Source organism: Phaseolus vulgaris, chromosome 9 (genome assembly GCF_051622355.1).
Source record: "Phaseolus vulgaris cultivar YP4 chromosome 9, ASM5162235v1, whole genome shotgun sequence".
Lineage (NCBI taxonomy): Eukaryota > Viridiplantae > Streptophyta > Magnoliopsida > Fabales > Fabaceae > Phaseolus > Phaseolus vulgaris.
The window spans coordinates 26,979,215-27,006,158 of NC_143506.1; the positions used below are offsets into that span (position 1 = coordinate 26,979,215).

The window sequence follows — 26,944 nt, forward strand, 5'->3', positions numbered from 1 at the left end:
AGAGTCTTTTTAGGCTAGTTTTTTTATATTTCTATAAATGTTAATCCAACCTTCTCAACATAGGTTGGTCTTACAAGCCAGAACATGACTTGGAGGACTCAAAATGAGCCAGGGGCAACCAAATCCATGGATCAGATACATATTTTCTGAAATTCTGTACAGAAATTCTGATCACACTCCCCTTGATTTTCACTACCTAAAAGTCATTTTCTTTGTTCCTACATTCTTTCCTTTCTTCTACTCCCTAACAAGGACTATGAAAAGAAAGTGTATTGAGTAGTTAAACAAAATAGAAACTCCACCTCATGTTTTCTTAGTTGCGTCCAATAACATCAATTCCTGCATTTTTGCGGTTCAAGTAACGAATGGCAGCATCCTCGACCCTGGAAATATTATAAACAAAACACAAACAAATTAGAAAATATTTTGACAAAAAAATATTAAAGAATATTGTTAGCCCTACATTCATATATTTCATAACTTTTATTTCTCTGTATTATTATTTCCTACCAGTTGGCACTTAAGAACGGACAAGCGTGACACATCAAAATCTGAAATGTCCAGGTTTTTTATGAAGTGTCACGCCGTGTCTAACATAAGTGTAGTATAGATGCATTTTTTTTGTGTATAATTGTCAATATACTAAACTCACAAGTTTAGCAAATGAATACTCACATTCGGGTCACAAACTTACTAAGCAAGTGTATTATGCATACCTTACAACAAAAAGAGAAAAAGGTCAATCATAATACTTACCATGGTTGATTGTAGAATTCAGATCGAAGTTCCTTTTCAACGTTATGCCTGGCATCTCCAGCAACAAGTTTCAAATCCTTGCTTTGAGAAGTAATCAAAGTATCAATAAACTCTACTGGAGACTGACTAAAACTAAGAAAAAAAGCCCGTCTTCTCCGATGCTCTTGGATCTTCTTTAAGGAAACACAAATAGCCTCATCATAAGCTTCAATCTCCTTTTGGCTCTCAAGGCTTGACAAGAATGTAGACTTGTCTTTTTCCAATGGAAAAGGCACATCCACCTGTATATCATAACATGCAGTTACAGCTGGAGCATATTCAGAAAGCTTGATGTTATGCTCCAGATGGATTGGTTGTGGCTGTGACAAATGCTGTGCTAACTTCTGAAAAACCATGGTGAAATCCATCTTCTCTTCCCCAAACACCCTTTGTAGAGAAGGATCACATATGAAAGACGAAGGGTCATTTGGGCTCTGTAGCTTCCTGGACTTCACGTAGTTAAAAAGAGAAGCTATTATTCTTGGACGAGTCTCAACCTCAATACCTAAGAGTTTAGACAGTTGTGATGAAACCATAAACTTGTCAGGTGTATAATTCATTTCTATTGCAATCACTGCAGTAAACTCTTTGTTTCCTTTCCTCTTCACCTCAAAACCATCCTGTTGGGTAGGTGAACGAGCACTATCCCATACAATGACATGATTATCAGGATAAATGCTTTGATCCAAATGTATGGTAATTTTCTTGAAAAATGCAGAGAACTTTGGGTTCGGAGGGCTCGATCTCTGTGAAATTCCAGACATGGAATCCATACCATCTTCCAATATCCTTCCAGTTATCTTGAGAGACCAAGAAGATTCATTGGCCTTCTTATGCTCAGAATCCATTTTGGCATGATTTGAGAAGGTATTGAACACATAAACACGAAGAGTTTTCTGAACATGGGGAAGGAGCCTAGCCTCCTGTATATCAAACTTTCTCCTGGCCAAAGCAGTATCCACCTGAGCCTCAAAATCAAGTAATTGAGTATACAGAGCCGACTCAGGCAAAAACATAGCCCCCTTCTCTGGTGATTGCTTCTTTTGCTGCCGAGCACCCGGCATGGATTGGTTCATATTGGATGAATTATGAGTCCTCAACAGGGGCTTCGGGGTTGGTCGCTTGGCATTTCCGGTGGCCGGGGATGATGTGCCATTAGCAGCATTAGTATTTACACTATGCAAGTGGGTAAAAGGGTGAGTTTGAGGTTGTGGATGAGCTCGTGCAGCCTGAGACTGCAATTGTGTCTGTGCATACTGAGCTTGTGCAAGAACATGAGATTGGGGCTCTGAAAACTGAAAGAGACCAGGGAATTGTGTCTGAGGACGTGGCTGAGACTGTGATTGTGATTGAGAGTGTAAAGGGGTTGGAATTGAAGGGTTCCATTGCTGAATGGGGTTAGGGTGGTGTGGTTGTGTGGCCATTCCAGAATGACCAAACAAAGAAGATGCAGCCACATTCTTTGCTTGATTATTCATTCTTATTGCTGCTTCTAAGCTCTAATCGGAAATCTTCACAGCATGCAAATTCATGAAACTGAAATTAAATATTATAAATTAAAAAAAAAATCAGAACAGCTTTTGTCAGAAGATACAAATAACATTCTCTGGGGATCCTGAATTCTAAAAAGACAACATTTTTAAGTGAAATTCTTTATAAAATTTTAAAAACCAAAGCCCTCACTGAGAAAAGACAATGCAGGTAACGAAGATTGAAGAATTGAACAGAATCAGGGAAAAATTGAATTTGGGTTCACCTAAGGAATATACATGATTTATAGTTTTTTGCAGAAAAAAACAAAAGATAAAAGAAAACATAGAAGAGATAGAAGAGGAAGAGAGATTCTTACTGGTTTCGAACTCCCAGGATTTCAACAAAAAAACTTCTGGGTTGAATCATAAATGTTGTTCGTTCTTCTTTTTCATCTTACCAAAAAATGTGCTCTCTACTTTTTTTTTCTCAAATACAACTTTTCTGCTTGAAATAATTTATTTTTATCTTGGGTCTACTAATACCAGTGTTTACTTTTTTTTCTTACAGTAAGAAAAGATAATAAAAAATATTATTAAATTATAAAAAAAATTATAATATTTTGTCAGTAGTCTTTTATTATGCATGTAGTTTTTTTTTCTAGATAGTTATTGAATTTAAAAGAACATTTATATAAAAGATAAAATTATAAGAATTTGTGTATATTAAAAATAAAAAAGAGATTAAATCTTGTCATGGTGTATTAATATTTTTTACTACGTTTAGTTATTAATATTAAAACATAATATGTTTAGATTTTGAGGGATTTGAATAGACAAAAAAAAATTCATAGTTATTGATTTTGAAAGTAAAGACGGAGATAATAGTAAATTTTACATTGAGATAGAAATAGGAATAAATTTTTACTTTGGATATGTACATAAATTTTTACTTTAAGGACAAAAATAAAATAATCAAATTTATACTCATCTTGTCACGTTATCTCTAGATTTGATAGAGTAATCATTAACATTTAAAAATAATATTAATACTAATTTGTCTCTAACTTCTCTTTTTATGGGTCTAATTAAGATTATATTTTAACAATTGTTTTCAAATCATAAGTGTATAACTAAATTTAATAAAAAAAAATATTAATTAATTTTTTGTTATTACACTAAATTTAATTTAATACTAAATTGTATTAAATTAGATTCATGAAATTTTAAATGGATATTCCCAAACAAATTTCACTTAAATTCATGAAATGTTATCAAATAACAATATAAATAATATCTAATTTTTAAATGAAATATCACGTAAAACACACTAAGAGTATTATTAAGAAGTAACGATAACAAAAAAAGGATTATTTTTGTTGTTAATTTTGTTCACTTGTTTTTTTTTCTCTAGGAATTTACTATGGTCAAAGACAGAAAAATATTTACATGCTTGTCTTGGTAAATTTTATTCTCTTGCTTTTTTGTCTTATTTTCTCTATTTTTCTTGTTGGGTGATATATAATACTTAATTTAATTGACCTAAATGTAATTAAGATTGATTAATTCTTATGTGGTGCTGAATTTTTTTTTAAAAAAAATTAAAACTAAATCGTTACATTACAAGTGTGCGCACTAATTTAAAGGGGTAATTATTTTTTATAGAAATAATTTGTATGATTTTTTCTACATAAGTGTAAACAATTTTCCAATTTTGTTCACTGTAATACTTTTCATAAGAGTAACTACTAAAGTAAGAAGAAAAGCTAAAAATGGAGAAAAGTATAAAAATTGAAACTAATACTCTTTAAATATCAATTACTCTCACAAATAAATGCATGAAAAATGACATGAAAATCGTTTTGTTATAATATGGTTTTCTTATTTATTGACCCCACTTGAGAATGCAACAGTTTAATCTGCTTGAATTAGTTGTGTGGTGATGTAAAATCGTTCATTTTTTAATGATGTTCGGATTTATCACAGTTTCACTGTGGTTTTTTGGCTTACCACACAAAGCTAAAATTTAAATATCAACTTGGAATTGTCATGTTGGAGATTGTATTCACACCTTTGTCTTGGATATTCAGATGAATGAATAATTATTACCATTTCTTACTTTATTTTTCTTTTAACTAGGCAGAGCATTGTTTATTATAATTTTCATGTGACTAGGTTAATCAGGCAATGGGTCTGTGGATAAATATTCTTAGTAGCAGGTGGTAGGAACCAATTTCCAAGACCTGATCCACCAAAAAAAACTATGATGTTGCTCAGATTTAGGTAGTTTAGTTTATATGGTTGGATAGAAATGCTAAAAGTTTCTCTGGCCAAGAGTCTGGAGTTCATTCAGGATAGAGTAGCATTTTAATCTTTTTAGCTTCTTTATAGTGTTCTGATGGTCGTTTTAGGGGAGTGTTTTTGTTGTATCTTTAACGTGACTGACTTGCTCTGCTGCATGGTTTTTGATCTTTATCTTTTATCCTTTTTAGCTTTATTTTGTTGTCTTTTTTCTCCGAAAGTATTTATTTTCTTCAAATTTTGTATCTTTCTAAAAAGAAACCCTTTTCTTGTGTCTAAAAACAAGACGGTAGTAAGATACAATCATATAGATTAGATGTAGAATTACTTCATGGTTCTCATTCCTAATGTTTCTGATGTAATTGTTCTTGCTCCTAATATTCCTGATGTTCCTGATATAAGGGTTACACCTCCTAAGGATGAACATTTAAGGCATGTAATTGATAGCGTCGCTTTGTATGTCCTGGATGGAGGATGTGCTTTTGAACAAGCTATTATGGAAATCCTCTTTTCGACTTCTTTGTCCTTGGCTCAAAGGAACATACCTAATACGTTTGGAACTCCACTCATTTGCCCATGTCCAACAATTTCCTTTGTGATACTTTTTTGGGAATATGTGACTAAACAAACATATTAGCATTGATGAATCCGTAAAAGCAAAAAAGTTTCTTTGACAAAATAGTGTGATCAAAGAGTTTTGGAGGGCGACATATTATGTGTTGTTTGCCCGTAATGAAGGTTGATGCCCTTCAAAGATGGAGGACTGAACATTTTATCATGATAACGGGTAGTGGAAGGTACTTTAAATTATTTTTGTTTCTTTGTAGTATGTTTTTTCTATTATTGTAAAAAATTAGAAAAGAAAGTAAACGAAGAATATTGGTGCATTGTTTTGTTTGACGATGTAGTGTATGGATTGAATGGTCATTGGAAAAGTGAAACCTAGACAAGTATGACTCCTCGCTCAATACAACATCAAAAAGTCCAGAACATGAAAAGGAGTCTGGTTCCACACATGCTGGAGGAAGAAGCAGGGTACTCTGACATTATGTAACTACGCAATAGCATAAATAAAATGGTAAAACAATAGGAAGAGATCTTCCAAGGGCTTGCCGTATTTCAAGCTTCCTTTTCCTAAATTACTCTTTCTTTTCCTCTTCCATAGTTTAAATAAGTGAACCACTCTGCTTCAGTGCAGATGGCAAAGTTTAAATAGGTAAATTAACCAGGGAACGAAATAATTTCACTTTTAGGATTAGTTTCTTCAAATTATACCTTCTATATGCCATTATCATATCAGACTTATTTCATGCGGCATTAAACTTTGAAGAAGCTTTCTTTAAGTTTAAAAATTATACATACTCCGACGATTTAACCAGATACAAACAGTTTTGCAGTGTGTAGTGTGTTTTCTAAAGAAAATACTTTGAAATCAACAAAACAAACACGACCAACTGAAACTAAAATTTGAAAATAAAGAACACGCATCAAAGGCGTAAAGCCTAAAATAAAAATATTACTCTCCAAATAATTCGATGGCGTCACAAAAATAGACCAGTGTATAAAAAAAACAGTAACAAGCAGGCTTCTAAAAACAAAAATTCTTACATGACGGCTTTCCCTAGAACATAATTTCTAAATAACACAATTCCTCTCGTAGCCATCATTTCCAAGTTCCACCATTATAGATTCTGCAACAAAGGTTACAAAATTGCATTAGAACAAGCAGCAAAACCATAAACAATATGCATCTTATCACAAAATACAAAACTACTTGGGAATTTCAAGGGAGAAAAAAGCCATTTAAAAATACTTACAAATTTTATTGAAGGCCGCAATGTCACAACTCTGGACATATTCATTGATGGGCTCAACTGTGAGTCTTTCCTCAATGAGACTATCGACAGAAACTAGGTCGTCCACGATAGTGAGCATAATTTGCAGTTTCTTAATGCCGTACCCAACAGGAACAAGTTTGGCTAAGACACGAAAACAATTCATATCAGAATCACAAAAGAGGAGCAGACATGATAAGCAGAAAATAAAAGTACGCAATGCAAACATGATGATAAAGGAACAACTTATATAACATTTACAAATAGAGAAAATTGAATATTATAATTCAACTATTTTAGGAAGTACATCAAGATGAAAACAGTTAAGAAAGACAACCAAAGCCAAATACATAAATAAAAATGACATACATGCACCCCAAAGCAACCCTTCCATGCTAACAGATCTCACTGCTTCCTCAAGCTTCTTCATGTCGGTTTCATCATCCCATGGTTTCACATCCAACAGAACAGATGATTTCCCAGCTGAGAAATGGAATCAGCATAAAATCAATGACCGCACAATGTGCTATAATCGGGGAGGGGGCAAGATATAGTTCAAATATAACAGGCAAATGACATAGTGAAACTTACATTCTTTCTTTTTCCCAGATGCCTTCGCTGCAGCTGCCCGTTCCTCGGCAGCCTTCTTCTCTTCCTCTGTCTCTTCACCAAACAAATCCACATCGTCGTCGTCATCATCCTCAGCAGCAGCAGCCTGAAAAACAATGCACATTCAGTCAAAGGTCAATAAACCATTATAGTTAAGCCACACAATGCAAAAAAGACATTAAACCAACACCACAGTTGAAATATCTATTATTAGAAAGATACTTACATTTGTATCAACAGCTGGGGGAGTTGCAACAGGCTCTGCAACAAAAGATCCCTCAACAGTGACACCAGATCCCTCACCAGAAACACCACTGCAGACACAAAATTGGCATAAAAATATAATCAGATCCCATGCCAAGTATTATACATATAATTGGCGCCCAAGTCAAGGGTAGCAAACTTACGAGATTCTCAACAAAGCATCAATGTGCTTGAACCACCTGGACACATTGACATACTCAGCTGATGGAGCAGTAGGCAAAGCTGCATAGACAGTGAGATCATCCTTTGAAGCCTGGTACCTAAAGAGGACGTAAAATTGGACAATACACAAGAAAGAAAGTTTAGAAGAAAAACAAAGAAAAAAAATACAAACGAAAATGGACAAAAGCAGAGTGACATACCCGGTGATGTAACTGCGTGGGAGAAGATACTCATCAAGCTTCTTCAACCCAGAGGAAGAGCTAAGGTCGTAGAATGTCACTGCCATGCTTGCTATGTATGTTAATTCTTCTACAAAATATACATAACATGAATTGCAATATCAGCAATACGAATTTTAAAAAAGATTAAGAAAATTCAGATCTTTGATTGAAATTCATTAACAGAATGTTTGAAACTGCGAAGTGAACTAAAAAGGCATTAAACCCCAAAACTTGTAATTCTATTAAGAGAGAATGGAAATTGGGAGAGAAAATTGCTACACTTAGGATAGGTTTTGGGAACACAAATTCCAGAAGAAAAAACCATGGATCGAAGAAGGCTTCTTACCAGTGCAAGGAAGGCAGCACAAACGAGATACAGAGATAGTGAGTGTTAGAGAAAGATAATCTCTTTTTAATTGATTCAAACTAAAACCCTAACCCGAATATGCAATCGGGCTATGGGCCGTCATCGAACTGAGTTATCTACCATTTCCTGTTGAAATGGACTTTGCTATTCTCACCTCTTGTTTTCCTAAGTCTACTTATAACACATTATGACATTAGTCTACAAAAGACCAGAAAAACCCTAAGTAAGAAAATACTATGCATGTAAGGAAGATGGTAAACAAATTTGGAATTTAACAAAAAAAATTGCTAAATTCCATGATGAATGTTCTCTGGAATTTGTATTTTCAAATTATTTTATTTTTTATCTTAGTGTAATACAACACATGTTACCACTCATAAGGTATCCTCTTGTAAAAGAAATTGCTAGAGGTGGTTAGATATTCTTATCAATTATTAATATTTTTTTACTAGCATTAACTAATAATATTAAAACATAGTTGGAGCATTTGAAAAGTTATACATCATCTTATAAGTAGCTCTGAGTTTATCATGTAAAGGACACTCAAATATACACTTCTGATTAGCAAAAGAAGTAGACCTGTTATAATAGAGTAATAATATATGTAGATTTTAAAAAAAAAACTTACATATTTTTTTTAAATAACACTATAACATTAAATTTCAATAATTAGTTATATACATTATGCATTGTTTTATTAGAGCATAAAAACAGCCCTCTCCTAAACAGTAGCACTTGGTGGGCATCATTACACTAAGATACTTTTATAAGGCTAAATATAAATATATATATATATATTTAAATCTTCTATTTTAAAATGCATTTGATAAACTTTTTTTAACAATAACAAATATAATAAAAGAATTAAGTATGTTTTATAATATTAGCTAGAGTTAACAATTTTTTTATAAATATAGATTAATATGAAAAGTCATACATATTTGTTACATTTATTAAGCTTTGTAAAAATTCTATATTTAACTAATTTAGGTTGTGTTTGGATTGGGGAGAGGATTTAAGGGAGTGAATTTGGAGTGAATTGAGATGAAAGTGTAAAGAAAGTGAGGTTGTTTGAATTAAGGTATATTAGAGTGGATTAGTGTGGAAAGTTTATTGAAGTTTGTGCGTAATGTGATGGTTGTGATTTTTTCTTTAATTTTTTTAAAATGTGTAAAATATAAGTTAGTAAATTTACTTTTATAATAAAAAAATTATTAATTTATTTTTTATAATTAATAACATTAATATTGAGAAGTGCAAAGAGGCAACTACACCAATGTCCACAAGCTGCTACATGGATGTTGATTTGGCTAGAACAGCAGTGGATCAAACCAAATACAGGATTTTGCTTGGATCCTTGCTTTATCTCAGTGCCAGTAGGCCGGATATCATGTTTGCAGTGTGTCTTTGTGCGAGATTTCAATTCAGTCCAAAGGAATCTCATTTTAAAGCTGCCAAAAGAATACTGAAGTATCTAAAGGGGACAACATCAGTTGGTTTATGGTATCCTTCTCATTCTCCTTTACATCTAGTTGGATACTTTGATTCTGATTTTGCAGGGTGCAAATTGGATAGAAAAAGCACAAATGGGACTTGTCATCTTCCTGACTCAAGTCTCATATCTTGGCACAACAAAAAAACAAGCTTGTGTAGCCCTTTCAACTGTTGAGTTGAATACATTGTTGCTGTAAGCTATTGTGCACAAATTCTTTGGATTAAACAACAAATAGAAGATTTTAGGTTGAAAGTATCTTTGCTGTGTGACAACACAAGTGTTATAAATCTTACCAAAAACCAAATTCAGCACTCCAGAACAAAACACATAGAGATTCGTCATCACTTTATAAGGAATCATGTCAGTAATGGAATTTGTGATGTGAAGTTCATTGAAACAGCAAAACAATTGATAAATATTTTCACTAAGCCTTTGCTAAAGGACATGTTTTTTCTCTTAAGAAATGAGTTGGGAATTATTGACTCTCAAACTCTTTCATAATTATCTTTTATCCCTCCTATTATTCTATTTGTGAAGATAATTAGAGGGAGAATTATTCTAGTTTGGTTTATTCTTATTTGGTTTTGTTTACATGTTGTGTGTATGATAGTTTATAACTATTGCAATTGCTGGTTTAAAGTTGTGCAAAAACTCTGATTATGCATCTTCTTACTAGTTTTTCACATTGATTTTGGTGATTTTCCTTGTGAAAATCACATAGTGAAAACTGGTTTGGTGGTGCAAGGGGATTTGGATATGATCACTCTCTTGTACTACACATTTTGTGTTTTGCAGGTATTGTCAAATTCAAACAGAACATCCTAAGCAAACCAGAGATTTGTCTTTATCAAATAGGGAGAGATTATTGAACTTAAAGCTTTGATGTCTCCAAATCCACGAAGATTGCTTGAAGGTTGGGTTGCTGCTTGTGAGCATGGGTTCTGGGTCGATTAAAATTTGTCAATCCACTTTTAGCTTAATCCAAAATTGGATCAATCAAGTTCTTTCAAAAAGAAAAGTGTTTTTCAAAGTAGTGAAAGGCAACCTCTTGATTTGTCGTTTCAATCGGTTGTTTTAAACTTAGTAGTTTCGAAAAGGATTTGAAAAGGCTAAAATTGGCTGACCTAACAGTAAAGGCCAATTCAATCGATTGAATCGAGTTTTTAATAGATTGTTTTTTTGAAAAATCTTAACAAAATTTGTTAATTCTGGTAAATTTATTTTCCATTGTTCTAAATTGTTTTGGCCTTCGATTAAAAGTCTTAAACGACTATTTTTTAGACTATATAACTGGTGTTTACATCTCTAAAAAAGAGAACATATAAGATGACCAAAAAGATTAAAGTTTTTCAAGATTGCTTAAGGCTTTGCTTTGGTTAATAGTGGAATAGGGAATTGTTGTAATCCTTTTGTATTAAGTGTGATCCTTCCTGTTCTTACTTGTATTCGTTTCATATTTGTAAAACTTGTAAGGTACTGGTGTCTACATTCAGAGGGTGTTCTGATGTGTAGTGAATTGTGTATCAAATAGGGTGAGTGTTCTTGAAGGGCTTAGGATCACCTATTTGGTGTTTATGTTTTGTAATTTAGGTTTGATTACATGGTGAAATACTCAGTGGTTTATGGGGATTGGATGTAGCTCTTGGTGTGAGTGAACCAATATAAATTTGGTTGTGTGATTCTCTCTTTCCCTACTCTTTGTTATATTTGTTTTAAAGTTATTTTTATTAATTGCTGATAAAAACAATTGGTTGAATCGCAAAAACAACTGGTTGATTTTATGGAAATCAACTAAAACAATTTTGTAACTTTGCCATTTTCATTCTTTTGGCTTTGATTCTTCATTGGCTTTCTCCACACCTTCAAAGTTTGCAAAAAAATGTTTAAAAACAATTCACCCCTCTTGTTTTAGGCCTACAATTCTAACAACAACTTCACATACTCATTGCTTGAACTGAACAATACACACTCATTTCTTGAACTGAACATTACATAAAGCCATTTAACATTACAATACCAAAAGATACACAACTTTAGCACACTCAATACAAGCATATCTCATGGGAATTTTTAACAATATTGACAACATAATAATGTTAATTACAAAAAGTAAACACACCACCACTAACAATAATGTAATCCGTTCTCCAAACCTTTAATACATTTCTCTATACTATATATCTTATTCTTTTGTCTCAAAATAATTGTATCTTTTTCATCATCAACCTCTTGAATGCACCATTTGAAAAATTTGGAATCTAGCATTATACCACTGCTACTTTGTTTTTTCAAGAAAATCATAAAATCAAATGAAACAATAAGTTGGAAAGAAGATATATTCGTTTAACAAAAACAAAGTTTCATACCTCTAACCTTGTACTTAAGACAATCCCAAAATTATTTTCCATAATCCTTAACAATTATTGTTGTTATTGATACAACAAAATCTCCACAATGACAAATGAGTGCAATGAAGAAACCATACTCCGACCACCATGAATAAGTTTACACTAGTTTTGCAAACTTCATCCATTACAACTACAAGATGACGAAGACCAATACCCATACATTGATTACCAGTGAAGCAAATCCCTCAATCAACCACGAGAGAAGAAGAACACAATCAATTAAGAAAAGATGACCAAGGCAACTACATAAAAGGGAAAAATTTCACCCGAATGATTTTACCATTGTATAGTTGTCCATGTGTACCACTTTATATGCCAAATCATTGGAGACAATCTAACCGAAGAAATCACATTGAATTGTTTTAAAAAAATTTGGAACCATATTAAACTTTTTAAAAATCTCATACTAAATTTACTTTTGGTCTTTATTATAGGGACTAAAAGAATAATTAAACCTAAAAAAAATTAACATCCCAACAAATTAAAAATTTCCTTTTTAGTAATATTTAGAATTTTATAACTATTCTCATAATTTCTAAAAATTAATCTCTTTTAAATTTTTTTATCTAACTAACATAAACATATAAATTAGAAAAATAACTATCTCCTAAAAAGTATCACATAAACATGTTTAAGAAGTAAAAATATGCGTTGTTAATGTGTTTTTTTTTTTCCTTTTTAGTCCTTGACCGGTGTTTTAAAATTACTTGACATTTGGAAATATTAAACACACATTAATGTTTTGGAAATAAACCACTTAATTATTTATTAAACCTTTTCTATCATAATTATTTCTTAACCTTTTTTTTATCACAATTATTTCTTTATCTAAATAAATAGAAAAAGATATATTAGTAAGACTCCGAAGTAGGACTAAGAATTTAATATCTTCTTTATATAATAAATAAGGTAATTAATACAAGCTAGAGTCACGAAATAAAATTGAGAGTATGTAAATTACTCAATTTATTAAGTAGTTATATCTTAATAAGTCGTTTATATTATTATAAAACAACAAGCTATTTCATATATATATATATTATTTATTTTTTGAATATGTTGAAATATGAAAAATGTTTATTCCATTAATTCTTATTAATGTATATATTTTTTTTATGGATTTGAGAGAGTGAATCGTGTTAAATTATGTATAACGAAATGAGAACAAGAAAAAAAAAAGTGTAAGTTCAATGAATCAAGCAAAAACCTATTTTGCAAAGAAAATAAACATCCTTATTTTTTTAAAAAAAGAAGATACTCAATTGATGGATTATGTGGTATGTTATGAAGTTCAGACACTCTTCTTAAATGGCATGTATCGATACTCGTATGATACCTGTATGATATGTATCCGTGAAGTGTCAAACTTAAAAAGTATTTGTTAGATTTCTGACAATTCTAGTATGGTTCTAACACAATTTTTTTAAAAATACATTAATTTTCTAAAAAATCAAACTTTATTGTATAAATTTTTTAGAGGCTGCACTCCCAAGTTAGCTATGCACTGGGCAGTACCATGCATAAATAACTTAGCCAAAAAGAGAGTCAGAAGCAGCGCCCAAGTCAAGGAGGCTCCAGATGATGGCACGTGTACGACTGGATGCGAGCCGCGTGTCCAGGTCTGTAACTGCCAGGAGAGAGAAAGTAACTAGGTATATAAGAGTTCTCAACGAACTTTCTGAGGTACGCACGTTCAGATTACACTCTTTACGCTTGCGAGTTCTAAAACTTACTGTGAGAGAGAACATTGCACGGTTCCTTGAGATTTCTTGAGTGTTCTTGCTCTTAGTATTTGGTGGTTCGGTCACTGACTTGGGCGTTAGAGTGCGATCGGCCGCAGCGGCGCCGCTCTGTTCTTTTGCAGGTTCTTGAGGTGGATCTTGAAGAAGGACGAAGGTTCGAAGCGGTGCACAAGTCGATCCTTTGACGAGGCAGGTTCCAACGTTCTGGTCAACAGGCAAGATCAATAATTATATAATATATAGATATGTGTCCCGTGTCCTACATTTTAGAGAGATTTTACGTATTTACGTATCCGTATTGTATCAGTGTCCGTGTCAGCGTGTCTGCTATATATATAAGACATCAATTAAAATTTTATAATATAAATGTATAAATAATAAAATAATAATATTAATATTTTAAATAATAATAGAAATAAAAATATAATAACAATATAAATAAATTTATATCATAATAATAAAAAATTAATAATATTTTTTTTCTTATTAATAATAAAATTTTAATAAAAATAATTTTATAAAATAATAACATTATAAATAGTAGTTATAGTAATAAAAATATAAAATAATAATAATAAATAAATTACAAAAAAATCAAAATAAACCTATTAAATAAAAAAAAATCAATTAACTTTTTATTAAAAATAATAAAATTTCTAAAATAATAATTATTAACTATATAAATTTAATCTTTTATATATTTTATATGTATGAAGATTATTAGATATTTCATAGTTTTTTTTTTCAGTCAAATCTACGTAATGTACACTAATACTAGTATAACTAAATCTGAATAATAGATATAAATAACTTATACATTTAATATTTATTAGGTAATGAATTTTTATATTAATTCTTAATTATTTTTTTATTAAGTTTTCCAATCCTTAAATCAAACACAGTGTCCTAAAAGTGTGTGATGGTGTTTTGTTATTTTTTGTCTCGTAAGTATAAAGAAAACTTTGGGTAGCTCGAAGTCTCGAAAAACAAAGCATATCCCCTGCAGAGGCGCAGTATAAGACGCCACACTAAAATGCGCGACCAACTTGTCCAATAAACAGACAGGGCGCTAATGTGCACCGTAGGTGCGGTGCACCGAAGTCAGAAGCAGAATACTAGGAAAAAGATGAAGGAAACAAAAACATAGCAATTAATGAATTAGCAACAATTAATAATTAATTAATAATAACATGATGACACACTCATCTATATAATATAAGCATAACTAATAAAAAACAAACAAAAAATCTGCAAAAATCGTTCATTTCATTCATATCTCTTCTCTTTTCTTTCTTTCTTTGTTTCTTCTCTCTCTTCTTCTTGTTGTGTGTGTGTCTGTGGTTGAAGCGAGAAGTAAACGAGAAGAAGAACAGGAAGCAGGAACGAAGAAGAAGCATGGTTTCAACCAGACGCAACAGTGGATCTTTCTCTAACAACACCAACAAGAGGGCTTCTTCTTCTGAAGACAAAACTCCCTCTCCTTCCCCCAAGCGACAAAAGGTTTTGCCTTTTTCTTTTCCCCTTCTCTCAGTAATCCCTATTTCTCGCTCGATTCACCTCCCTGATTCGCTCCGCTATGCTTTCTCAGGTCGACAATGTTGCTGCCGCCTCGGAGAAACCGATGCCGCCGCCGGAAAATTCCAAGGATTTGGGCATGTCGGAGCCACCCCCTGATCCCGGAGAATGCGAATCTCGAGACGCTCAGATCGCCGACGCCGGCAATCTAGACGGCAAGGCCGAACCCACGCCGCCGATCGCCGATGGTTCTTCTTTGCAGCTAACACTTTTTTTATCATCCGTTTGTTATTTTTTTTTAAAATTTTATTGTTTTGTCGCGTGAAGGTTCTACACCGACTGTGGTTGCTGATAAACCTAGGGGTTCGTTCTCTTCTTGGGCTATATATCAGAAGCAAAACCCAAATTTCGAAGCTTCAGTTCCCTGGTGCAGACTCTTGTCTCAATCTGCGCAGGTAAATTTTTAATGTTTTAATTTTTTGTTATTTTTGTTTCTGAGTTAAATTGGGGGTGACTGTAACTTTTGTTTACTTGGAGTTTAATTTTGTTATTGCTGCAGAATCCGAATGTTTTAATTTGCACACCCAACTTTACTATTGGGTCTAGTCGGGGTTGCAATTTCCCGTTGAAGGATCAGACTATAAGTGGAAATTTGTGCAAGATCAAGCACACGCAGGTACATACATCTCTCGAGTTTGTGATTGTGCGAGGAATCGAAGGGTTTGTTTTTTTTTTCCGAGCACACACCTTGACACTTGCCAATGATTTTTTTTGTGTTGTTGTTTGAGATGTGTGTGAATGCTTGTGCGAAAGTGTGTGCTTGGTTTGCTTCTTTCCTTTTTTTTTTCTTTACAGTTGTTTGAGGTAAATATCGTAGGATATGTATATGCAGTTTGATTACTGTTGTTTCTGGAAATGATCAGCGCGAGGGAAGTGCAGTGGCCGTGCTAGAAAGTACGGGTAGCAAAGGATCGGTGGTAGTGAATGGCACGCTCGTCAAGAAGAGTACCAGCTGTGTGCTTAACTCGGGGGACGAGGTGGTTTTTGGTTTGATTGGGAATCATTCTTATGTATCCTTTTACACTCTTTGCATTCGAATAAGTTGTCAGTCTTTCCTACTACTGTTTTTCTTTTTTTCTAAAAGAGAGTTATCAAAATTTTCTATTTGCTTCCTTGTATGAAGTTATTATGTCCTTTTCTATCTATGTCTGCATGTGGTTCCTTGATTTATTTTGACCTAGATTTTTCAGCAAATAAATCCTGAAGTTGCAGTCAAGGCTGCAGAAATTCAGGGTGGTGTTGGCAAGTTTTTCCAGATTGAAAGGAGGGCTGGAGACCCTTCAGCCGTGGCTGGAGCTTCTATTCTGGCTTCTCTTTCTAGCCTCAGACGGGATCTTACAAGATGGAAGTCTCCTTCACAGACTACCAGTAAACCTCATCAGGGTACTGATGTTCCTAGTCATTCTGTTCTCCCTGATGGTACAGAGTCTGGGCTCGATGGTCTGGAAGGCAACTCTGCTCCAAATATAGCGACAGATAAAGCTGCTGATGTTGGAGCAAGCGACAAGGATTTGCCTATGGATTGCGATTCAGATGATGCTGGCACAGAGGCAGGCAATGTAAAAATCTCTGGGGTGAATGCTTTCCTAGGGCCTTTCTTCAGGATTCTAGCTGGATCTACTTGTAAAGTGAAATTGAGCAAAAGTATCTTTAAACAGGTATTCGAAGAAAGACATGGAACGAGGGATGCGCAAGCTGCATCGACTTCGGGTACTTCTTTACGCACTGCAGTTTTTAAAGAGGATGTTCTTGCTGCAATACTGGATAGGAAAGAAATAGAAGTGTCCTTTGACAACTTCCCTTACTACTTAAGGTATAACTAGTAGATGTCTCAGTCAATTCCCCAGCCTTTTGCCTTTGTTTTGACACCTTAAGTGTTTGGTGAATTTCAAATTATGCTATTCTTTGTTGTTCCTTTCATGTGTCTTATCATTCTCTTTTATTTAAAGATAATCCCCCATTGCATATTTCATGTACGTTTCCTACAAATTAAGTGAACATGCAATTGCATTCTTTAAAATTTATAAAAAAATTAAATTAATCATTTTTAAACATTTACAATTTTGTTTTGTATAAATGGAAATTTTTATATCCTATACTAGATAGATATATGGACTTTACCATGTTAGAGCTGCGTTGCTAAAAAAAGGTTCCATGTGACTAATTTGAATCAACAAGCCAAAAAAATTCCAAGAACAAAGTCACACAATATCAGACACTAATATGCCTGTCTGATTTACAACTCTAGTAAGTGATTTTCATCCTTTGTAGTTTACTGATTTCAACTAACCATTTTATCTAAACTTGTTACAACAACACTGTCAATGACAATAGCTATAATGACAAAATGACAATTAAAGTTTGTTCCCTCTATGTGAAGTTAGGTACTTGAATCAAATGACACTATCATATTCTGTTATTAGATAATATGCAAATGATAATCTTTAAATTCAATTCTTACCCAACCGTATATTTCCTTTGCCCCCTCTTAAACTTGTATTTCTCGTGTTAGGTCAGTAATGAAGTGCTCTCAAAGAGGTCCTTCCAACAAACCCATTTTTTTATTTTGAAATCAACACCTAGTTTATCCCTTATCAACCCAAAAAACCTTGCAGTCTTTTATTCACGCAATATATGTACTAAATACTGATTGAAAGTTCAGTTACTCTTACATTATAGCTGAAATCTGAAGCAGGGATTAAAAATAAATGTCTGTTAAAGAAACAGGTACAATATTATGATATGAGAAGAGAGACTTTTCTGGAATAATGTTTATGTGAATTGAAACGAGATAATGCCACAGGGCTTATAGAGGCAGTTGCTTCGTTTGTATATAATTTATTATTTTCTTTTCAATACTTGCTTTTATTTTACTGTTTTGTATTTGAATCTGTGGCATGCAGTTGGATGCCATATTTTCAGTGCTGCTTTTTTTTTATCAACTATGGTCCAAAATCATTATCTAGCTTTATCTTTTGATGATGTTTTTTTTTTCAATGTGTACTGGTAGGACTTGGCAGTGGCATGACATGTGGTTGTAAATTTTGAAAAAGATTTTAAATTGTGGACTTGGTTTCATTTCTGTTTAATATGATCTTCAATACCTCAGTTTGATGTGGGTACTATAATGAGTTGTTGTAGCCGTAAACCTCGACTGTGAAGTATCTTTTATAGGTTCTTCCTTTTTCAAAACAAATTTAAGAGTTCAAGATGATTTTTTATTTGTCTTGTCCTTCATGCATTTTGCTTGATTGTTTGTTACAGCATCTTGGTTTGGTCATTGATTGCGTTTCTGATCATATTTATATCTTCTTTCAGTGAGAATACAAAAAATGTTCTAATTGCAGCTTGCTTTATACACCTGAAGCATAGAGAACATGCAAAGTACACCACCGATCTTACAACCATAAACCCTCGGATTCTACTTTCAGGACCTGCAGGTGTGTGCGAATTGCATTACTGATCTCCTAGATCTTTTCTTTTCTAATGATTTTTGTTTTGGTTTTGACTTCCTTTTCAACTCACTGTTTCTCTCAATTGCCATTTTTTTTGCAGGGTCAGAAATATATCAGGAGATGTTAGCAAAAGCACTTGCGAAACACTTTGGAGCTAAATTGCTCATATTTGATAGCCATTTGCCTTTGGGTGTAAGATAAAAGTTTTCTTATTGATCTGATGTTCGGATTAATCCATGAACACCTTTTTCATTAATGTGCCATTGAAGGTTATTTTACCTGTAATGCTGGTAATGAATCTTCATTTTTGTGTGTTCATATTTTACAGGGTTTAACATCCAAGGAAGCTGAGCTGCTAAAAGATGGATTTAATGCAGATAAGTCCTGTGGCTGTGCTAACCAAAGTCCTTTAACTACAGACATGGCTAGGAGCATGGATCCACAAGCTAGTGAACCAGATACACCTAACTCCTCAAATGCACCTACTCCATATGGCTTTGAGTCTCAACTTAAGTTGGAAGCTGATAATGTACCATCTACGTCTGGGACAGCTAAAAATTGTGTGTTTAAACTAGGTATGTTTGCTTCATTTCTCTATTTAAGGAGACTTAATTTATTATCACAAAGGTTAATGTTTTTAAGATATAATCCTTCAGGTGACAGGGTAAAATACAGTTCATCTTCTGGGGGAATATATCAGCTTCAGACAATTTCTGCAAGGTACAGGTTTGTGTTAAATCATTCTCCACTGGTTTCTATTTCTCACGATCTCATTGATACAATTGTTATGCGCATCCTTTTGCTTTTATCACATTAACTACAGAACTTAAGTTGTCCAGCAGGATTACCTTTGAATATCTCACTTTTTTTTATACATGATATAGTTGTATACTGTTGTAGCAGGTGTGTAATGTGTTTCACCAAATTTAACAGTCACATAACAGACTACCCAAATTCATGATTGCAACATGGTAACCCAAATCACTTAAAATGATTAATTGCACAACATATGATTTTGTGTGTGAATACAATGTGTTTGACAGCTAGCTAACTATACCAGTTACAGGAGATAAATGGCACTTCAACTTTAGTCATTGCCAATGCCAAAGCTACTATTTTTTGTATCTGCATAAACAGTATTCTGTTCTACCCACTCTAGGTTGAAAATTCAACTTTGCTCAGGGAGAAACGAAAATGAGAGGGATGTATTAGAAATTATTTTTCTTTCTTTTTTGGTAGTCATAAATGTAGGACAAAAAAGTGGAGGTACGCACTTTTCTATTGACCTAATGATTACTTTCAGTTTCTTTAAAATGATATTTACGGATTATGTGAACAACAATAAAAAGTAGTTTTTTTTTCTTGTATATATAGTTTACCAAACGAAGTGAAATTGTTTTTATTTTTGGTTATAATTTTGCTCAGCAATCGCATATACAGGGGTCCAGCTAATGGAAGTCGGGGGAAGGTTGTCTTACTTTTTGATGATAATCCCTTGTCAAAAATTGGTGTAAGATTTGATAAACCCATACCTGATGGAGTTGACCTTGGAGGTTGCTGTGAGGGTGGTCAAGGATTTTTCTGCCATGGTAATGCCTTATCTGTCCTATAAATTATCTTAGATATTTTGTATTTTTATCTACAAACTTTATCTTGGTGGTCAAGGATTTTTCTTCCATGGTAATGCATTATCTGTCTTATAAATTATATTAGATATTTCGTATTTTTATCTACAAACTTTATCTTGGTCCTAGATCTTGAACTTGTCTTTTTCTCATTCCAGTGAATGATCTTCGGTTGGAAAACAGTGGCATTGAAGAACTTGACAAAGTTCTCATTAATACATTATTTGAGGTTACCTTTTACTCCACACTTGGATCTAGTAAATGTAAAATTTCTCTCTAATCATGTTATACCGTCTCTTAATCTTACAATAAGAGGTTGTACATGTTTTTTCAGGTTGTGGTTAGTGAGAGCAGAAATGAACCCTTCATTTTGTTCATGAAAGATGCAGAGAAGTCTATAGTAGGAAATGGAGATCCGTTTTCATTTAAAAGTAGGCTTGAAAATCTTCCGGACAATGTGGTGGTAATAGGTTCACACACTCACACTGACAGTCGCAAGGAGAAGGTAATAATTGTGTGTTTTTTTGTAAGGCTAGAATGGTATAACCGTTGAGTCATTTAAACTTTTCAAGCCATCATGCGTATACTGATTCAGAAAAAGATTTTAATAGCCATGGGGAGAAAATTGAGCAAAGTTCTATTTGCCATACCATTTGGTTTTGTACCTGAATTTATCAGTTTCCAATGATCTGTATTTTTGGTAGCTGTGGGCTTTATATATCTGGTTATATTTGATTGAGAAACTGAGAAAGATGTTGTTTGTCAAAGTAAGATACAAATTGGATATCCTATGTAAATGGTCCTTAGTATTATATTTTCATTCTTGGTCTTAATGAATGTTTATAAGTGATTATGTTATTGATATTTAACTATTTTTTCTTGAAGTCACATCCTGGGGGTTTACTTTTTACAAAGTTTGGCAGTAATCAGACTGCTCTTCTTGATTTGGCTTTCCCGGTAAGAACGTAATCTCCTTTTGAGTATTGTCTTTTTATTTGAAAGAACAGGATTAGATTACCAGTACATACTTTATATGTCTTCTTTAGGCTCTCTGTTACAATAACATCCCTCCCTCATTCTCTCCCACTTTCAGGATAGTTTTGGAAGATTGCATGACAGGGGAAAGGAGGTCCCAAAGCCAAACAAAACCTTAACTAAGCTTTTCCCGAATAAAGTGACAATTCACATGCCACAGGTTTGTATAACATTTTTTTCAAACCAACTACCAAAATTTTTAAGTTGTTGGGTGAAGGTATATGAAATGGTTTTATATTTTATGAGTGCTCACTCAAATTCCCTTTGGCTTGGAGTAATGCTGACATATAATTGTAAATTTCAGTTTCAGGTAGAAAAATGCCAAGGACTAAACTTGTCACCATTATATCTGACAATAGTCAATGTATGTTTCCTGATACAGGATGAAGCACTTCTAGCATCTTGGAAGCAGCAACTTGATCGAGATGTTGAGACTCTTAAAATTAAAGGAAATTTGCACAATTTACGATCTGTAAGTTCTTGCTGAGCTTGTAATTTTAATTCAATTGGTTTCATGGTAATTATTATTTAACCTAACACCTTATATTTGATTTTCAAAAACATTAATTTTATGGATTGAGTTTTTTTAATTATGGATAATGAATCTGCTATTTTTTGTGATATGTTGGGTTTTATATTTAAATGGGTGACATGGGATGGGTGCTAAAAACAAATTGGTTGTTCTGGACCTAAGTAAATTTTGTACAAGACAGTTATTATAATTTTTGAGCTAGTACTTCTTTTAATTGAATATGGATCTAGCTCTTCTGAAGTGAGCAAGTGTGTAAAGTGAGAAAACAAGGATACATTTGATGTTGGTTTTAATTGAAGTGCCTAAAAAATGCATCTAACTTTAAATGATGGCCTTTACTTTCTCACCTTTGCTGTTTGTGCTCTTTCTTACTCAACTTTGAGGGGGACTAAATCGACTGGATATGATATTTAAACTTCTTATTCTGAAGTGTCTGAGCCAAATTTTATTTGGTGTTATCCGCACATAAAATTTATGGTTACATCAATTATGTTGTTGAAAAGAAAGCTTGAATGTAATTTCTCATCATAAATTTGATATTATTTACATCCAAATTAATGTTAAATGTGGTTTGTCCTGACTGATACACACACACTAATCTTTGCTGTTATTATCAACAATGAAAGCCTTATGCCACTAAGTGAGGTTAGTTATATGAATTTCGTGTTGACGTTAGGCTTGATTAAAGATAAAATCTTTACCGAACTGTGAGTTTCCTCTATAGGGAATCCTTCCAATATTCTTCAAGACTCTCCTTTCATCAGTTTGACAGGGTTGAAAATCGTTCAATCTACTTTTCTCATTGGTGCTTTCACTGGCATTCTATGCATGTGTCAGATCCACGATAACCGATCTACTGTAATCGTTTACTCAATCAATGCTACACCAATATTTTCTAATACACAAAATCATTCCATATATCTTGTCATTTCTTATGTTGCCACCCAAGAGTTATTGTTTATAAATAATTTTAGGTTTGTAGTGGAGTCTTTGGATGTTGGAAAAGCAATTATGGCCGTGTAAATGATTATAAATGTTGTGTCTTTATGGTACAAGTTTAGATCTCATGTGACAAAGTGGAGACAGGGGCTGCTACTATTTACTACATTCTTGGTATTACTGCCATTGTTTTTAGTTGAACCTTTTGTTACTCGTGTACTACCCTTGATCACTAGCTGCATAAGTTATGGACTCAAAATTAAGGGGTGAAGTCATGGCCCACAAAGACAATTAAATAACGTAGTATGAAGTATGAAGAGATAGGAATTATGTAAGTTTCTTAATGGAACTTTAACCTGGGTGTAGTATTAATGATGCCAGTATAGTTTTCGGTAGTTAATTCCTTGTCTCTTTTAGAAATTAGCGGAATAGCATGCATTTAGTTTTTCATAGGAGTTAAGACAGTTTTGTATTTAGAACTTTGCATCCCATTACTCAGCCTAGGAAATAGTACCCTTTTTATGTATAATGTGTATGTTACTCTGTTTAACATATGGATAAGGGAGTTTTCATTTAGTAACTTCATGTTAAATGTCCCGCTCTAGATTCTGACTCAAGGGAAGCGAGATTTAGATAGGGAAAGTTATTGCAGTTAGTTAGAAGGGATTAGTTAGTTTGTTGGGGATATTAGTTTAAAGAATAGATGAGAATAAGGATGGAAGGGGCATCGAGAGAATTAGAATGTTTCTAAGGGTTTGGAGAAGAATTCATTCTACCATATTCAATTGTTCAATAAAATAGTACATTTTTGGGTGTTTGTGGGTCTTAGTTAAATAAGTAGGAGGGCACAAAGAGAAGAGGAAGCATTCTAAAATATTATTATGGCATTTGGGAATTGAACAAATGATAGAAAGGCCCCCCCTTGTGATTAATCGCTTAAATACAGAAGCTTCCTATTCTTATATTCCGTTACTGGTTTTCAAACAACTCTTTCGTACATTCTTTCAGCTATCATTCTGTTTCTTCTTTTAGTCTCCTTAAATAATTCACCATGTTTTATACATTTAATATTTGACCATGTTGGCTATGTTGATTGTAATTGCTTTTATGATGTACTAAATTGTTTCTCATAATTATAGGTTTTGAGCCGCTGTGGGGTGGAATGTGAAGGACTTGAATCCTTGTGCACTAAGGATCAAACTCTTAGTATTGAAAGTATGTTCTACCAGTAAGTACGTGCTTAAGGTTTTACTATTAAAATCTCTTCTATATAAGTTTTGCTATATTGCAGATGCAGAAAAGATTGTTGGTTGGGCTATAAGCCGTCATCTCATGCAGAATGCTGAAACTGATCCTGATGCAAAGCTTGTGTTGTCTTGTGAGAGGTAATTATTTAATATAATGCACATATATAAAACAGCTAAAGGTTTTGTTATTAATCATTAGCTATTTTGTATTCTGCCAGCATCCAGTATGGAATTGGGATCTTACAGTCTATCCAGAATGAGTCAAAAAGCCTGAAAAAGTCTCTTAAGGTTATTGTTATGAACTTTTGCTGCTTTGATTGTGGGAGACAGTGACATGCAGTAGTTTGTTCCCAACTTATTAATTGGAAGCTATTCTGTTTATAGGGTTTAACCATTTTATTTCACTAGTGCTGTTTTCTGAAATATCCCTCTTATGTTTTTGAAATCAGGATATTGTAACAGAAAATGAGTTTGAAAAGAGGCTTTTGGCTGATGTTATTCCACCTAACGACATTGGTGTTACTTTTGATGATATTGGTGCTCTTGAAAATGTCAAGGACACATTGAAGGAATTGGTTATGCTTCCTTTACAGAGGCCCGAGTTATTTTGCAAAGGACAATTAACCAAGGTTTTACTTTACAGATTCAAATACATTCTATTGTTTAACATGCATTCCCCTTTGTCTACTGACTGTTGGAGTTAGTTTCTTTCCCTGCTTTTCACTAGTTTCTTTTTGCTATTTGAGATGAAACGGAAAATAAATAATCTGACCCTGCTCATGATGTCTAGTCTAAGTAGTCCTTTAAATGTGTGGCATGGGGCCTCTCCACAAGGTATTAAAAGTTTCCTTGAAAGCTTAGGGAGTATAGTATCAGTGATAGCAATTTTGGTGCTGTCTCCTGAATACTGAAATGATTTTTTACTTAAGTAATAATAATAATCACAAATATTAAAATAATGTAGAGTTTTAGTCCCCTCCTTGTCAAAATGTTTTACTCATTGGATTTTGTGATTCTGATTGACTTCCATGCAGCCATGCAAGGGCATCCTTTTATTTGGCCCTCCTGGAACAGGCAAGACAATGCTTGCAAAGGCAGTTGCTACTGAAGCTGGTGCAAATTTCATCAACATTTCCATGTCAAGTATCACATCTAAGGTTGGGTTTGTTTCACTGGGTTCATTTAAACGTTTGCTATGCTATCAGTTACCTTTTCTTTTTAACTGTGCTCTTTTCCAATTTTGCTTCAGTGGTTTGGTGAGGGTGAAAAATATGTGAAAGCTGTTTTTTCCCTGGCAAGTAAAATTGCTCCTAGCGTGATATTTGTTGACGAAGTAAGCCTTTTGCATAAATGTTTTTAGTTTGTTTTAATTTATCAGCTGAAAAATAAAATCAGTGAAAACTAGTATGGCTTCTTGTATAGGTCGATAGCATGTTGGGCAGGAGGGAAAATCCTGGGGAGCATGAGGCCATGCGAAAGATGAAAAATGAATTCATGGTAAATTGGGATGGCTTACGCACAAAGGATTCAGAGAGGGTTCTGGTGCTTGCAGCCACTAATAGGCCTTTTGACCTAGATGAAGCTGTCATAAGGAGGCTGCCTCGGAGGTGAACACCATGTTCAACTGCACTTCAATTCCTTCTAGTTTTTATTTGGGAAGAGTGGGGGTCTTAATGGAACTAATAAATGTGTGGTTTTTCTTAATCAAATTGGTGTTCTGCAGGTTAATGGTAAATTTGCCAGATGCTCCAAATAGAGCAAAAATATTGAAAGTTATACTGGCAAAAGAAGACTTGTCTTCTGGTCTTGATTTGAATGCAATTGCAAGTATGACTGATGGATATTCCGGAAGTGATCTTAAGGTTTTGGACATTCTTTTTTACCTTGTACTCATTTTAAATTTAAGGTTATGGGTGCCTTCATGCTTGCGCTTTTATTGTAGAATTTGTGTGTAACTGCTGCACAGCGGCCCATTAAAGAGATATTAGAGAAGGAAAAAAAGGTATGCCTAGTTACTTTGGAGTTCTACTTTTTATATAGTAAAGATAGTTAGTCAGAATGGTTTGAGCCTGATCAATCAATTATGCTTACATTATAATTTGATGCATGACAGGAACAGGCTGCTGCTCTAGCAGAAGGTAGAGCTGCTCCCGCAAAGTGTGGAAGCAAAGATATCCGATCTTTAAACATGGAAGATTTCAAACATGCACATCAACAGGTATATGAAAAGGATCTCTTTCATATGAAAAGCCTCCCTCTCTCTTGAAATAGAAATATAAGTTTGTCATGTTGAAACAGGTCTGTGCAAGCGTTTCGTCTGAATCTGTAAATATGACCGAGCTTCAACAATGGAATGAACTATACGGTGAAGGTGGTTCAAGAATAAAAAGAACACTAAGCTATTTCATGTGAGAAAACCCTTTGTACAAATGTTTTCCAATTGCTGCCCCTCATGTCCAGAAGCCTCCAGTATTTGTAGTTTTGTGCCGGCCTCATGACGCTTGCAGGGCTTGATGCCGAGCTATTTCGTTTATAAGATGAAATATAGGTTTTTCGAGTATTTTTTTATCCTAACCTGTGGGATACTGAGTTTTGAAAGGAGTGGAGCCTTGCAGAATAGTGCCCAGGCTCTGCTGCATCTATTTTGTTCCTCATCCCCTGGCCGCCACCTCTGAAAGGATGTGTGTTGAAAATGTCTCTACCAAAATCCCTGTGAAACCATTTATTGTCCCTCCTTATGGAAACAATAAGCTTTTAGATCATCATCCCTGCATTCTGTCTTATGTACATATTCATCATATCATACAAACCCCTTAGTTCAATCTCCTTGAGAATGCAACTCAATGCAATTTTATCCAACTTTCAATA

The 26,944-nt window shown here is 33.6% G+C and overlaps 3 protein-coding genes across 24 annotated transcripts; 1 reads left to right on the forward strand and 2 right to left on the reverse strand.

Annotated features, from left to right (window-relative positions):
• Window positions 1-2,780, reverse strand: LOC137822556 (SWI/SNF complex component SNF12 homolog). Of its 2 annotated transcripts, none has more exons than XM_068627460.2 (3): window positions 2,645-2,780; window positions 757-2,331; window positions 1-383 (listed from the first exon to the last, which is right to left on the reverse strand). In XM_068627460.2, exons 2-3 carry the CDS (start codon window positions 2,271-2,273, stop codon window positions 314-316), a joined length of 1,587 nt encoding a protein of 528 aa, XP_068483561.1. In that variant the 5' UTR covers window positions 2,274-2,331; window positions 2,645-2,780; the 3' UTR covers window positions 1-313. The 2 variants fall into 2 exon arrangements, with proteins under 2 accessions (XP_068483561.1, XP_090152058.1); XM_090295932.1 differs by having other exon boundaries at window positions 757-2,306; window positions 2,645-2,703.
• Window positions 2,781-6,061: 3,281 nt separating this feature from the next.
• Window positions 6,062-8,077, reverse strand: LOC137821362 (elongation factor 1-delta). The gene is made up of 8 exons (XM_068625918.2): window positions 8,003-8,077; window positions 7,636-7,744; window positions 7,417-7,533; window positions 7,236-7,323; window positions 6,992-7,115; window positions 6,770-6,883; window positions 6,383-6,544; window positions 6,062-6,256 (listed from the first exon to the last, which is right to left on the reverse strand). Coding segments are annotated over exons 2-8 (693 nt in total). The 5' UTR covers window positions 7,722-7,744; window positions 8,003-8,077; the 3' UTR covers window positions 6,062-6,254.
• A 6,831-nt stretch (window positions 8,078-14,908) lies between these two features.
• Window positions 14,909-26,944, forward strand: LOC137822733 (uncharacterized). Of its 21 annotated transcripts, none has more exons than XR_011082973.2 (28): window positions 14,912-15,168; window positions 15,257-15,431; window positions 15,511-15,638; window positions 15,743-15,859; window positions 16,107-16,253; window positions 16,425-16,802; window positions 16,902-17,056; window positions 18,562-18,683; window positions 18,799-18,890; window positions 19,027-19,273; window positions 19,355-19,424; window positions 20,139-20,287; window positions 20,482-20,552; window positions 20,658-20,828; window positions 21,209-21,280; window positions 21,417-21,518; window positions 21,741-21,830; window positions 23,969-24,044; window positions 24,121-24,214; window positions 24,295-24,364; window positions 24,526-24,705; window positions 25,111-25,233; window positions 25,326-25,409; window positions 25,482-25,683; window positions 25,800-25,938; window positions 26,019-26,078; window positions 26,190-26,294; window positions 26,375-26,944. XR_011082973.2 is itself a non-coding variant. In XM_068627708.2 (28 exons), the coding sequence occupies exons 1-28, from the start codon at window positions 15,064-15,066 to the stop codon at window positions 26,486-26,488; spliced, it is 3,651 nt and encodes a 1,216-aa protein (XP_068483809.1). In that variant the 5' UTR covers window positions 14,912-15,063; the 3' UTR covers window positions 26,489-26,944. The 21 variants fall into 21 exon arrangements, 16 of the variants coding, with proteins under 16 accessions (XP_068483798.1, XP_068483809.1, XP_068483811.1 ...); XR_011082972.2 differs by having other exon boundaries at window positions 19,355-19,418; window positions 20,124-20,287; XR_011082974.2 differs by having other exon boundaries at window positions 19,355-19,418.